We start from the raw sequence: 15,790 nt of genomic DNA, 5'->3' as shown, positions 1-15,790 counted from the left end.
GTGAGGTATTTGGCTGCGTCTAGGAAGTATCCGTAACTGTGCCCCATGCGTAAAAGCTTTATATACTTTTGAGCTCTTTACCAGAATTTTTATTTAAAATATTTTGGAGCTCTAAGTAGAAACTCATGGTAGTTACAATACAGTGTTTAGGGAAGTAGAGGTCTTGATATTGACTATATAGAACAGGTGTTAGGGTAATTAAAATTTTCAGTAAAAATGCAATTTTTCAATCATGCCTAATTTGACCTAAACCTATCTCACATTTTTCTTTTTACCATGCTTCTCAAGCAACATTTCCATTAAACCCTTTTGTTTTGTTTCACTTTTTTATGGGTGGAATATTAAACATTAAAACCACACCTAAACCAAAATAAAATCAATACATTTATATTCCAGAAACTACTATATTATTAGAGTTGGTGCAACAAACTCTATTCAAAACACTGAAATATAGCTCAATTTTTAGAAAAGGCATTAAAAAAAAAGATAATGCTCATTGTTGGTGAGGGTATTTGAAAATGGGCACTCTGATATACTGTTAATAGGAAAGGACAACAAACAACCTTTCTGGCAAGCAATTTGATAGTATCTACTTTTAAAGTAAGTCTGCCCTTTGACTCAACAATCCCCCTTTGGAAATTTATCCTAAAAAATACATAAGACTATGCAATTTTACCTTCTAAAAATCTTTTCAATCTTTCTTTTCACTTCCACCACCAATCTAATCTATTATTATTTCTGACCTAAACCAGCACAACAAACTCCTGATTTTCCAGCATCCACTCCAGTAGGTCCCTCTCCAAATAATTCACTCTGCAATCATATACCACTCCCAGCTTAAAACTCTGTTATGGCATCCTATCAGTCTTAGGATAAAGACCAAAGTCTATAATGTGGCTTTGCTTGGTCTGGCCCCATCTACTTCTCCAGTACGTCTTACACCACTGCTTTCAGTGTTCATGCCATGCTGGCATTATTACAATTCCTCAACATGCCACAATCCCTCTCGTCACATGGGCTTTGCAAAATACTGTTCCCTCTGCCTGGAATAATCTCTATCTCTGCAACACCTCCCCCATTTCCTGCCACCTTTCAACTAGCTAACTGCCAGCTCATAGTAGTTCTTCAATGAGGCCTTCCTTAACCCCAGTCATGATCCCTTGCTGTATTCTCACAGAATAGTGTCCTCTTCTTACATAGCATCCATTTTAGTCATAACTACACATACAGCAGTGTATTACACTAATATCTGCTTCCCCACTAGAATGTAAATTCCATGTAAGTATTAACTGTGTGTTTCATGCTCACTGTTATAACCCAGTATCAAATACAGTGGCTAACATGTAGTAGATTCCAATAAATATTTATTGAATAAAGGAATGAAAAATTTAGCTACTAGGATTTTTTCCTCACGCTGTTTTAAATAGGAAAAAATTGGAAGCCACTTAAGTGATCAACAGTGGAGAACTGTGTAAATAAATTAGAATGATTGTGTACAACAAAATACAGCCATTCAGAAATATATGCAGTAACACAGAAACAAGGGAAAAATATGATGTGCGTATGAGTTTGCATGTGCATGCAAGTGGATCTGGAAAGCAGTATCCTTAAAAGTGTGAGCATCAGTGGCTATGAGGGGGTGGAATCAGGCAAAATTTTTTATGTTCTTTTTGCTTGTATTTTCTGTAATTCACATATAATAAGAAAAAAGTTAATTCATTTAGAGCAGAAAAAAGTTACACAATTTCAAGATTTCTACAGCAAGGAATGGTATCAATATATAAGAAACCCAGAATAGCATATTATATAATACAGGGTAGTTTAATATTATAGTTATCCCCCAAGGCTCAGCAAACTGCTTTTCTAGTCTCTTTTAGTCAGTTTATTGAGTAAAAAATAACATAAATAAAATCTTCATATTGTGCTGAAAACAGAAGGCCTACCTCCCTGAATTGCTTTAAATATTTATGATGGCAAAAAAACATAAAATGCTGAATATATAGTTCTTAATGATTTACTTTATACATACATGCTCCTGTAACTGGTAAAGTATTTTTGAAAAAGGAATTATGGCTGCAATTTAAAAATTCGCTTTTCCAATTGAACAATTACTAAATAATATAAATTAATGCATCATAACACAAACTGGGGCATTTCAACCATTTTCACATTTCACAAGTTTTTCCACCTTATTTTTCTTGATTGACTAATGACAAAAAGGCACTGTTTCTGCATATCTTTACAAACATCTCTCTTGTCAAAACCTTCTACAACATACCTCAGAATTTTTTCAATAAGGACACAGAAAAGCTATGGCTAAGAACAAGAAAATTATTCTAGTGGGCTTAATAGTGCATAAAATGTCGCCACTTCATTTAACAAAATGGGTTCTGAAGTTGTGTCATCATGCATTATGAATCCATTAAGCTGTGAAGTACATGACTTCAGTTATAGTTTAGATAAACTATAAAGTTGGGAAAACTGTGTCCTTTTTTTAAAAAGAGGAGGCCAAATCAAAGAGGCATTTTGGAGGCTAAGGCACATTTTTACAGAATTTTAAACAAGTTTATTCCCACTGAACAAGAATAAAGTAAAACTGGTGGCCTCAATTCAAATCATGAAAGACAATATGCCTCATTTTAAAACCACAACAGTTAATTCATACTGGAATGGTAATCCTGAAAGACAAAAAGTTTTATCTAAAGCTGAAAATAGACCACATTCTAGAGACTCAATTAGACAGCACCTTTACATTAGCTAATTTTTTCATTTCAGATTAAGCAGACAACAAAAATAGCAGACAGTAAAACCACATTCTTAAAAAAGAGTGGGAAATGTAGGAAATGGTCAAGGAGGATGACAAGAAGTTAGGTTATTTTAAAAAATACTATGTAGAGTAATGATTATGATAGTGTAGGAAAAAAAATCACACAGTGATGGAAGGAAAGGAAGTTATTCCTCACGAGTCAAAATTCCAGAAGTAACCAATGGTTAATATCTTAACAGTTATTTTTTTAAGCTTTCATACATATAAGCCCAAAGTATGAAATTCTTTGATGTTTATGTTTATTATTGTTACAGTAAAATTTAAAAAAGATATTTTAAAAACTGTGATGAATATATCACGACAACACAGCTCTCTAAAATTCTATAGAAAGAATATCATTAAAAGGCCAACAAAAGTAGGAGTAAATTTACTTTCCTAATGGAATAAATACAATGTGTACTTCTGAGCTATAGCTAAATACCCTCAAATTTAAAACATACTTGGAACTGATATTTTATGCCCCATTATAACGTAAAACTAGTACCATGTTGGTATGAAGAACAAAAGTTTTTAGAAAGGTAGTAGTTAAGCACTGGCTCCCAACTAAAAGGTCAGCAGCTCAAACCCACTAGCCGTTCTGTAGGAGAAAGATGTGGCGGTTTGTGTCTAAAGATTTATAGCCTTGGAAACACTACGGGGCAGTTCGACTCTGTCCTATAAGGTTACTATGAGTTGTTCCAATTCATAGCAACCCCATATTGGAATTAGCTAGCCACAATTAAAAGAAAGTAATTAGATTCAGAAAGAAAACACAAGGGTCACTAAGATCTTTGAATATTAACAAAATTTTATTTATTATTTTTTAAGAAATGAGTTTGGAAGAAAAAGTAAAGAGATGAAAGATGAAAACAAAGAAGACCAAAAGAAAAAAAAAAGTGACAGAAAAAGAAGCTTGACAGATACCAGAAAACGCGTAATAAATATTTGTTCAGTTGATGAATTAATTTATCGATTGTTAAACACATGAGGACAAATTCTTGTTAATATCCCAGAGGTAGACCTAATAATATGTGATTTATTAAACCACACAACTTTTGACAGATTTTTGCAGTGGGATGCAGGCCCCAAATTCTCATAAAAAGACCAGACTTAATGGTCTGACTGAGACTAGAAGTGCCCCGGTGGTCATGGCCCCAGACCTTCTGTTGGCCCAGGACAGGAACCATACCCAAAGCCAACTCTTCAGACAGGGATTGGACTGGACAATGGGTTGGAGAGGGATGCGGGTGAGGGGTGAGCTTCTTGGATCAGGTGGACACTTCAGACTATGTTGGCATCTCCTGTCTGGAGGGGAGATGAGAGGGTAGAGGGGGTTAGAAGCTGGCGAAATAGATACAAAAAGAGAGAGTGGAGGGAGGGAGCAGGCTGTCTCATTAGGGGGAGAGCAACTGGGAGTATGTAGCAAGGTATAATAAGTTTTTGTGTGAGAGACTGACTTGATTTGTAAACTTTCACTTAAAGCACAATAAAAATTTTTTTTAATTTATTTATTTGGTATTAATATATAGCTTCATAAGCTTTACAAGACTGGACAGGTAAGAAGAACTTGTACATAGGAAGACAGAAAAACACAATCACAGCAAGTTGGACCAAAAACAAATATATATGAGGGAGTGCTCAATTCAACAATATCAACTGAGGGAGAGATGTAGCGTCATACAGCCATAAGCTCTGTAAGTAAACATTTATAGCTGATAAATACATGAACAAGACACGAATAAAAATTTAAAAAAAACAATCAAAACACATCTGAAGCAGCTATTTGGTAGCATTTTGAGATATTAAAGATAACTGTTAATAAATTTAATGCATATTTTGCTTCTAAGGTCAGTAACTTTATATCTCTAACCAGAAAGGCTTGTCAAGCACTAATGACAGCAATTTTTTCTATCAAGAGCCTGTTTCCTTCAAAGGGTATGAAGCCTACTGAGCTTTGATAAGAAATAAAAGAGTAAGAAAAAAGAAAATGAACTTTAGTAAAGGCAGCACCTTTTCCTTAGCTGATAAGGCATTTATCTATGGATTCTGGTTTTATACACATTCCTAATTCTTTTTTTTTAACTTTTGGCTTAAAAATTTTTTTATGATTGTTAAATATATATAACACAACATTTGCCAATTCATCATCAGACATTCCTAATTCTAATAGCACGCAATGTACTAACGCAATCAAGAGACTGGTTTAAAAAGAAACTGCTTCCATTGCCATGAGGCCAAAAGAACTGGGTGGTGTCCAGCCACCATCACTAAACATTTTCATCAAAGATGCTATAGAAGAATCCTGATCAAAAGTGGGAAAATGCAGAACAGAATTTCAAATTCTCATGAACTCCAGACTTTCTGGAGTCATTAAGGCTAGATGAACCCCCTAAACTATTGCCCTGCAATAATCTTTAAACTTTAAACCAAAAATAAACCCAACAACAGATGAGCTTAACTAGTAAAAAATGCTGTTTAAAGAACTATCCATATGGGATCAAGTTGACAACAGCAACTTGAAAGATCAGACAGAAAATAGAGAATGGCTGCACAACTGAAAGAATGAATATAATCAGTGTCACAGAATTGTACATGTAGAAACAGTTGAATTGGTGTATGTTTTGCTGTGTATATTCTCAACAGAAAAAGGAAGTACTTGGGTGGCAAAACCAGTGAAAAGAAAGAAAAAATACACAAAAAAATTTGGAAAGCTATTTGTTTTGTACAGCAAAACATTTGGCTACAGGCCAAATGTTTGCAGCCTAAAGGACTAATTTAGCAGAGAATTTGGAACCAAAACCAAACCAAACCCATTGCTGTCAAGTCGATTCCGACTCATAGCAACCCTACAGGACAGAGTAGAACTGCCCCCATAGGGTTTCCAAGAAGAGGCTGGTGGATTTGAACTGCCGACCTTTTCGTTAGCAGCCAAGCTCTTAACCACTATGCCACCTGGAAGTGCCCACAATTTCAGGGATAAGCAAACTGTTCAGAAAAGAGAATATCTCCTTGACTCAAGCTAAAGGTAACAGTAATGACAGAAATAATTTTAACCACTACTTAAATGCTGTTAGGGATAATAAAGGCTTGATAAAATCTACTTATCAAAAAAGGACAAGTAGATTTCTAACTAAAAAATCCAGAGGGCAACCCGAAAACTTTCCCCACATTATTGGGTATATAAATGTCACGGATTGAAATGTGTCCCCCGCAAATATGTATCAACTTGGTTAGGTCATGATTCCCAGTAATGTGTGGTTCTCCTCCATTTTGTGATTTTCCTGTGTGTTATAAATCATAATCTCTGCCTGTTGTTAAAGAGGATTAGGGTGGGATGTAACACCCTTGCTCAGGTCACATCCCTGATCCAATGTAAAGGGAGTTTCCCTGGGGTGTGGCCTACACCACCTTTTATCTTACAAGAGATAAAAGGAAAGGGAAACAAGCAGAGAGTGGGGAACCTTCATACTACCGAGAATGGAGTGCCAGGAACAGAGCACGTCCTTTGGACCCAGGGTTCCTGTGTGGAGAAGCTCCTAGACCAGGGGAAGATTGATGACGAGGACCTTCCTCCAGAGCCTACAGAGAGAGAAAACCTTTCCCCTGGAGCTGATGCTCTGAATTTAGACTTGTAGTCTGCTACACTGTGAGGGAATAAATTTCTCTTTGTTAAAACCATCTACTTGTGGTATTTCTGCTACAGCAGCAAGAGATGGCTAAGACAATAAGTATAGTGCATTTATGGATGGAGAGGAAATGGATGTATAAATTGTCAGGACCAAAGCCTAATGCAATTATTGTTACTTCTCTACACTTGTTTGTCCTCCAAGCTCTGTTGGTCTGAAACCTCAAGGAAGAGCTTATCCAGTGGTGACTGGACCATAAGAAAAAAGAGCTCATGCTACATGAGATAAATATGTACCCAACGGTCAATTTAAAAATCTACAATAACAAGTAACCACCAAGGAGACTGATATTTGCGTTGGCCAATCAGCAAATTTTCTATCTCCAAAGGAAGTCAATTTTAGAAATCAAATGAAGATCAGAAGTCTGCCTAATGATATATGAATTCAGAGCTAGAAAACAACCACCCCACGTAAACCAGGTATTCTTGTTCACTGGTTTGTGTGCGCTCACTTATTTTGCCAAGCCCAGAGACTCATAATTCTATTATCTCCCTAATTCTCCAATATTTAATACATCAAATAGCTGTTTCACTTCTTCTGATTACATCAAAATTTATACTTAAGTTCTCTGATTCCTCTAGTAAGTGGTAATGTTCTTTTAAAACCACTAGCTTCTGTCTCCAATCAATGAGGATGTGTTTCTAGCATAAAAAGAGTATGTCGACTTCTGGGTATATGGTGGCATGAGCAGGTCTAAAATCCTGACCCTCCCATATGAACACCAAGAAAAACAACTAGAAATCTGCAATCTCAATGTTGTAGGAAATCTCGACTTTGAAAAGTAAATGAAGAATTGTGACAGGTAACCACACGCAGACATAAGAAAGAAGTGACTTTTTATAGTGGGAAAACTTTTTGTGCTGTCTCAGTCATTTCGCTTACCACCATCTAAACAGTGAATGCAGTGGAGGCAAAACATAGCTTGCATTTTCAGACAGGAGGCCTGATTTCTGCTTTGGGAGTAGAGGGTAGACTCTGATGATGGCAGACTGACCAGTGTGTCTGTTCTGATCCGTCTGGGACTGAATGACTGAAGTGACACTCTGGCCTGAATCAGAGCTCACACAGGCTAAGGAAGGGGGCAGTGAGCAAAAGCTAAAGGCTGTGACTGCCTCAGTTTCTTGTAGAAATTAGTGCTTTCAAAGGCACTGTGTACATACATATATATGAAGAACATATTGTAATATTCTAATGTGCCAGCTTCAACAAAACATCATAAGGCACACAAAGAAACTGGAAATAATGGCACATTTAAAAGATCAAGATGAAGGGAGAGAAATTGTCTCTATGGAAGCCCCAATAATGGACAGATTAAAAGAAAAAAAAACACAAGCCTGTTGCCGTTGAGTCGATTCTGACTCATAGCAACCCTATACTCCTATACTGCCCCACAGGGTTTCCAAGGAGCAGGTGGTGGATTCACACTGCTGGCCTTTTGGTTAGTAGCTGGATGCCTGACCACTGTAGCATCAGGGCTCCATGGACAGACCAGAGTAATTTAAAACAACAATATTAAATATACTCAAAGAACTAAAGGAAAACACAAAGAACTGAAGGAATCAGGAAAACAACACATAAACAAAATGAGAATATTAATAAAGAGATAGATATTATAAAAAAGAAGCCAAACAGAAAGACAAGAGCTGAAAAATAAAATACCTGAAATTAAAAATTCAATGGAAGGACTCAACAGCAGATTTCAGCTGGCAGAAGAATCAGTGAACTAGAGGATAAGGCAATTGAAATTATTCAGTCTGAAGAGCAAAAAGAAAAAAGGATCAAGAAATCTGAGCAAAGCCTAATGGAATTGTGGGATATCAACAAGCAAACCAACATACACATCATGGGAATCCAGGAATAAGAGAAAGAAAAGGCAGAAAGAGTATTTGAAGATATAATGTCAGAAAACTTCACCAATGTGACCAAGGACATAAGCTACAAATCCAAGGAGCTATATGAACTCCAAGTAGGATAAGCTAAGGAGATCCACACAAAGACAGATTATAATCAAACTCTTGAAAAGAAAGAGAATGCTGAAAGCAACCAGAGAAGTGAATTATCGCACACAAGGAATCCTCAATAAGATTAAGTACAATTTCTCCTCAGAAACCTTGGAGGCCAAAAGGTAGTAGAATGACATATTTAAAGTGCTGAAAGAAATGTCAACCAAGAATTCTATATGTGGCAAAATTGTCTTTAAAGAATGAGGGCAAAATTAAGACATTCTCAGGTAAAACCTGAAAGAATTTGTGATGACTAGGCCTGCCTTGAAAAAAATGCTAATAGGAGTTCTTCAGTTAGAACTGAAAGGACACTAGACAATAACTCAAAGATATATGGAGAAAAGAAAGATCTCCATTAAAGGTAATTTCACGGGCAAATAAAGGACTAGTTTCATGAATTTTTGGCTTATAACTTTGGTAGTTATGTCCTACGTGATTCCAAAAGACAAACACATAAGACATAATTATAAATTTATTAGACATATAATGTATAAAGATGCAATGTATAATGAACTATTAGGCACATAATGTATAAAGATGTAATTTATAATAACAACTACATGGAGGATAGGATAGCAGTATAGGAATAGTTTCAGTATGTTATTGAAGTTAAAAAAAAAAAACCCAAACCTGTTGCTGTCAAATTGATTCCAATCATAGCAACACCATAAGACAGAGTAGAATTGTCCCATAGGGTTTCCAAGGAGTGGCTGGTGGATTCAAGCTACCAACCTTTTGGTTAGTAGCCAAGTTCTTAACCACTGTGCCACCAGGGCTCCTATTGAAGTTAAGGTAGTATCAATTTAAAGTAGGATGTTATAAATTTAAAATGTTAAAATCCTCATAATAACTACAAAGAAAATATCTAAAAAAATACACATAAAAGGAAAAGAGAAGGGAATTAATTAAAAAGGCTCATGACAATAAATTAACTAAACACAAATGATGGCAATATTGGAGGAAATGAGGGCAAAGACACACAAAAAAATAACAAAATGGTGGAATTATGTCCTTTCTTATAAGTAATTGGAAACCCTGATGGTGCAGTGGTTAAGTACTACTGCTGCTAACCAAAAGATCAGCAGTTCGAATCCACGAAAGACTCCTTGGAAACTCTACGGGGCAGTTCTACTCTGTCCTACAGGGTCGCTATGAGTTGGAATTGACTCAACAGCAACAGGTTTGTTTGTTTGTTTTAATCAGTAATTACTTTAAAAGTAAAAGGATTAAACTTACCAATCAAAATGCAGAGAGAGGTACAAGAGATTAAAAAAGTATATACTACAATTAAATCTTCCTATTTCAGCGGCCAAAATGTTTAATTTGTCTGTATAATAACACTACTGATAATGATAAGGAATATGGATGAAACCTGTACATCAATGTTGACTGCAGCACTTTTCACAATAACCAAAGGATGGAAACAACCAAAATATCCATCAACAGATGAATGGAAAACAAAATGTGGTATATACGCAATGGAATATCATGCAGTCATAGAGAGAAATGAAGTTCTGATGCATGTCACAACGTGGACGAACCTTGAAAATATCATACTGAGCAAAATTCAGTCACGAAAGGACAAATACTATATGATCTCATTTACATAAAATAGGCAACTATATAAACCAAAGATTATTAATGGTTACCAGGCATGGGAGGGAAAAAAAACCGAACGCCGTCGAGTCGATTCCAACTCATAGCGACCCTACAGGACAGAGTAGAACTGCCCCATAGAGTTTCCAAGGAGCGCCTGGCGGATTCAAACTGCTGAGCCTTTGGTTAGCAGCCGTAGCACTTAGGGGGATATTTTTTGGGGGGGGGGGCAGTGAGTTTATGTTAATGGCAGTGGAATATTTTTGAAAAGGATAGCAATAATGGTAGCACAACGTGAAAAATGTAGTCAATGTCAGTGAATTGTAAATGTGGAAGTTGTATTGGCCAATGTTTTGTTGTGTACTTCCACCACAATGAAAAAAAAATATGGATAATTAAGTAAATGGATTCGGCAGATGGAGGATTTACCACGAAGTTGGGGGATATCCTACGATCTTTCTAAACTAAGTGTATGAAAAAAAAAGTGTATAGAAGAGGAAAAATCTTAAAACATAGGCACATGCATGCGAGCACACACACACAAATTACTTGTAAATGCTAAATCTACTTAATCTACTTATAAGGCTAGATGACGTAACAAATAACCTCAACCAATGCTATTTTAAAGAACTAAAGGTTTACACTGATAATTATACAAGTTTTTTTTGTAATGAATCATAATTTTCTGTTTGTTTTTAAGCCTGTGAAAGTATCACCCATATAACTAACCACCGTCAAATTAAATGTTTTGCATTAGAAAACCTGCAGTTAGATGAGAAAATGAAAATATTCTGGAACATAAAAATCTTGAACATATGCCTTCTATGCAAGCATAATCATCAACAAGAATTTCTAGTTACTTGTTATTTTCTCTTACCCCTTCTTTTGGGTCTGTGTGGAGTCCTCCTCCTGCATGACCATGCCAACATGTCCTCTTTTCTATCAGTGGCCATGCCTGGAGAGCCTAGTTGAAGATAATACCAAGAAGTCCATTAGCTATAATAGAATTTCAGATCTTTAAAAAGCTGTTTTAGACAGCCTAATCAAATGAATGTCCCAGAAACAAATTCAGAGGCTTAGTTTTTAGCCTAGCATTGTAAAGCAAAAAACCTTCAGAGCTGGCTTACAGTTAAATTTATACAAGCGATACTGAGATACAACAAATACTCATAGAGAAGTTACTTTCTCTAATAGGGCACAAAGGATATTGAACTGAACAGACCCAATGGGTAGGAGGTCTTAAGCTAGAAGGCTATTTACATTTCTATAAGACTGTCATCAAGTACCAATTACCTTTCAACATCTTCCAAAACCCAGCTTCCCACATAAACAATGCATGAAAACATCCCAGATCAACTATGAAAGAAGCAGGTATGGAATGGGTATGAAAATGTCGAAGCACTTTTAATTCAGTAATTTGCTAAAGCATATAAACTCAGGATAATTAGAAATACCTCTTCAACAAAATTTAATTCTCACAAGTTACTTAGAATAGCTTTGAAATTAATGTTTAAAAGATTTCATTTGTATTACACTTCTATTTCACTTTTACTGGCTTTCTTACTGTCAATCACTACATTAGTGCTAATAATCTGTTACTCCACTTGCTTTTCATGTATATATATTTTTGTTTTATAATTAATATAGTTGACTACAAAACTCTTTTTCTTATTATTCTGGTTCACATACATATTTAGAAACAAAGTTTCTAATACTTAGCAGTCTATCTTAGGTTATAGTTATTTGCATACATGTTTTCGTTTTTCCTTTTATATCAAATATTTCTTACCATTAGAAACAGTCTCTGTTATCTTTGTGGATACACAGCACACTGTCTTGCATAAGGGCAGGGTATGTTTCAATGCTTGTTGGATAAGCTTAAAATATAAAGCTAATCAAATCACCCAACTATCTTTGAAAATGTGGAAACATCTTACCTATTATAAATATGTAAAAAATATTTAAGAAGGCCTTAAGACAACTGCTCAGATTAGAGAAATCAAAAAATAAAATAATTTGAGATAACGTAATAGTTAATAAGATAGTAAAAAAGATTAGGCTTAAAATTTAGACTTGTTAATTTTGAAGTGTTTTCATAATTAAAAAATGCTTAATAAAATACATGGATTTAATGATGTTGGTAGCCATAATAATCAATAATTAATCAACAAAAGCACAGTTCTTCACAAACACAAATGTGTATCAATACTGAATCACAACAGTATCAGCTCTGGACCAATCTGGAATTACAAAAAGTGCCTTCTTGTTCTCATTGGTTGAGATACAAAATTGCCATAAATGGGTTACTGAATTTTGGATCAACAATCTTAAAGCATGTTGCAAAGGAAAAACATCAGAAGGTGATTTTTAGTCTGACAATGTCTCTTTGTGACATTATTTCCTTTAAAAGACTAAGCAACAAGTTCGATCAAGGGGTCTGGTGAAAACTACACAAGATAATGAGGTCCTCAACAAAGCGAAAACTGAAGTATAAATACATTGAATGGTCTCATGTACAATGAGAAGACTGAACACATTTTCCCCCTTAAAGCCCTAATTCATATGAAATTCTTAATTCATTTCTAAGGAAACCCTAGTGGCGTAGTACTTAAGTGCTATGACTGCTAACCAAAAGGTCGGCAGTTTGAATCCAGACGCTCCTTGGAAACTCTATGGGGCAGTTCTACTCTGTCCCATAGGGTCACTATGAGTTGAAATCAACTCAACGGCAATGGGTTTGGTTTTTTTTTTAATTCATTTCTATAGCCACTACATAAATTACAATTTTATTTTTATGTTAATGGAAAATATTTAATTGAAAGGAAAAAAATAAAGGAAATACTCAGGATTTAGACTGCCTTCTAATTTTCTAGCATTTTTCTATCTTGGAGATTTATTTGTTTCACATTAAACCAGTGAATTTTTTTAAAGATATCTTTCACTTACAATGTAAAATAACGCTCATCAGTAGGTAAACTCAGCATTACTTATACCATGGGCTCTAATAAGCTTAGAGTCCCTTGGTATTCTGCAATCTGAGCACCTTCTAAGGTAAAGAAATTTCACTCACTTGAAAAGCTTATAGCATTCCATATCATCAGATAGAAATTACCAGGATAAATTCAAGTGGCAATAGCTTCCATTATATTTACCAAAGCTTTCTGAAAACATCACTCTAGTTGGCACTGACCCAAGAGATTCTGACAGCTTTCTCTAGGGGTAAAAAAAAAATGAAGACTTTTTTCCTCCATTTCTAGCAGCAGAAACATACCTTCTTATTCAATTCACAAGTAAAAATAAATACATGAAAAGGGAAAACACTCAGGAAATGTAAAATATGTAATAAATTAGTATAAACTGGAAAATGTTCCAAGGGCTTGTACATTTTTCCTAGATATATGTGGAAGTGTCAACTCAGTCTTACCTTTGCAGTATCTAATAACTGCCTTGAATTGTCTTTCCCCAATCTCTGCCATGTAGCATGTCTTAATGACTCTGGGATCTGTTGAAGAAAATGGAGAGGGGGTTCAGAGTGGACAGTTAATATTCAAAGTTTATTTCTATTATTGTCCATAAACACACATAAAACCAGAGCCATAGCCACTGTTAGAGATGCTTTCAATACATGCCTAAAAAGACAAAAAATAACACTTGTAGTCCAGGCATGAAGTAATTCATATTACTCATATAAATATATTACACATATAAGTAATTTATATTACTCATTAAAAATATCAAATTGTATTTTCTTTTCACCCCCTTTCTCTCGAGGTGTCACTGTTTTTGTTAAAGTCTTCAAGCCCATTTCACTCTTAAATTGTTCTTATGCTCTTTAAAAATACTCCTGTTTTGTTCTAACTCTACTTACTACATTTTCTTATGTTCTACCTGTGTCTGTTCCCTTTTTGGCCTTAACCTGAAAGCTAAACTTAGATACTGATCATGAAATCAGTTTGCCAAATATTTTCAATGAACTCCAGTGACAGTTTCCCTGGGGCATTTATTTTCTTGATAATGCTCCAAAAGTAGAATTGAAAACAGGCAGAATAAAGAATAGACACACATACTTCTGAAATGCACTATCAATTTAGTGAGAAAAATTTGCTTCTTAGGTCAAGTCCCTCCCAAAAGGTAGATAATACTCAGGCCTTCCCTAAAATATAAATGGGTTGTATAGCTGGACCAACGTCTAAATATAAAAACCAATGTTGTACACTGCAAAACAGAAAAACCAAATCGACCAAAAAAAAACTCTCAACTTCCAGAGACTCCTCAGAATATGGCAGCGTGAGCAGTTCTACACTTCCTTCCCCCCACACAATCACTGAGGAAAAAAACCAAAAATCAGCAGACTCAGGTCTGTAAGATCTCTAAAATCCAAACAGAGAGTTGCACCAACTAGATGAACACCAAACAAGAAAAAGGCAACTTTTACACAATAGGAAAACTTTTCTTTATAATGTCAATGCCCTTCCCCACCCTGTCTCCTCTGCAGGATGGCTGCAGTGATGACAGACCACAATCTCAGAGGGGAGGGCCATTCTCAGGCTCTGAAGCGAACAAATCAGACTGTTCTTTGTGTTTCTTCTGATATGTCTAGGGGCTGTCTACAAGACTGAAGAGTGGTGCTCCTTTCAGATTAACTTGCTATTGCGCTCTTGCAGGGCAAGGGGAAACAGCAAACAATGCCTGAAGGCTGTGGCTGCCTAAGACTAAATGCTGAGATTGAAGCATACAATCAACTTCTATAACATAAGAGGAAGCACTGGTACAAGAATTTCTTGCAGAATTTAGCTCTTTAAAAAAAACCACCATGTATACAGGGGATTGAGAAAGACATGCATATGCTCAGGGTAAAATGTGTATGTGCCAAATACCTCATAACACCCTATATGTTCAACTTGGGCTGATACCTGAGCACAGACCCAAGTTGAAAAGGCTGGGAGAGGTTTACTTTTGTTTCTGTTTTTCTTTTCCTTTTCCAGCAGAGTACAAGGAAATTTCTTTTCAAATCCTAGGTGGGCATGGGCTGGGGAACAAAGACCCAGGTGTCAAATGCATATATCCAAGAACACAGTTACTGAAAAAATAGCTAAAGGAAGTCACTGAGCAGATAAACAACTACAGTTTGCAACACTTAAAAAATATATATTTCTAAACAATGGGGAAGGAGAAAAATCTGACACTCAGAGCTAACACATTAAAGTATAAAAATGTCCCAGTTTTGACAAAAAAAATGAGAAGGCATACAAAGAAACAGGAAGATGGCCCATGCAAAATAATAGAGAAAAGCCAGAAATAAATTCATCCACCCAAGAGCAGCTGATTTTTGACAAGGGATCGAAGTACATTCAATGGGAAACAAACAGTCTTTTTAATAAACGGTGCTGGCAAAACTGAATATCCATTTGCAGAAAAATGCAACAGCGTCCATAGCTCAAATCATACACAAAAAACTAACTCAAAATGGATCAAAGACCTAAATGTTAAAACTAAAACTATAAAGTTCCGGGAAGATAATTTAGAGATTAAACTATGGGACCTAATTTTTTTTTTTAGAAACAGATTATCAAATACAACTACAAAATACAAGAATACCACAAGACAACATAAACATACAAAAATCAGTTGGATTCCAATACACCAACAAAAAAGAACATCAAAGAGGAAATCACCAAATCAATGCCATTTACAGTAGC

The 15,790-nt window shown here is 35.4% G+C and overlaps 1 protein-coding gene across 1 annotated transcript in view; it reads right to left on the bottom strand.

Annotated features, from left to right (window-relative positions):
- Nucleotides 1–15,790, bottom strand: part of ABCB7 (ATP binding cassette subfamily B member 7) — a 149,277-nt gene that overhangs the window by 47,730 nt on the left and 85,757 nt on the right. The window contains exons 2-3 of the mRNA XM_049873299.1: nucleotides 13,516–13,593; nucleotides 10,969–11,055 (exon numbers count right to left, since the gene is read on the bottom strand). Coding sequence (XP_049729256.1) covers nucleotides 10,969–11,055; nucleotides 13,516–13,593 — 165 coding nt within the window. The remainder of the gene's footprint in view (nucleotides 1–10,968; nucleotides 11,056–13,515; nucleotides 13,594–15,790) is intronic.

The sequence above is a fragment of the Elephas maximus genome, chromosome X (genome assembly GCF_024166365.1).
Source record: "Elephas maximus indicus isolate mEleMax1 chromosome X, mEleMax1 primary haplotype, whole genome shotgun sequence".
NCBI classification, from domain to species: domain Eukaryota; kingdom Metazoa; phylum Chordata; class Mammalia; order Proboscidea; family Elephantidae; genus Elephas; species Elephas maximus.
The sequence above is the reverse complement of the archived record's forward strand: the minus strand, read 5'-3'. Positions and strand labels throughout refer to the sequence as shown.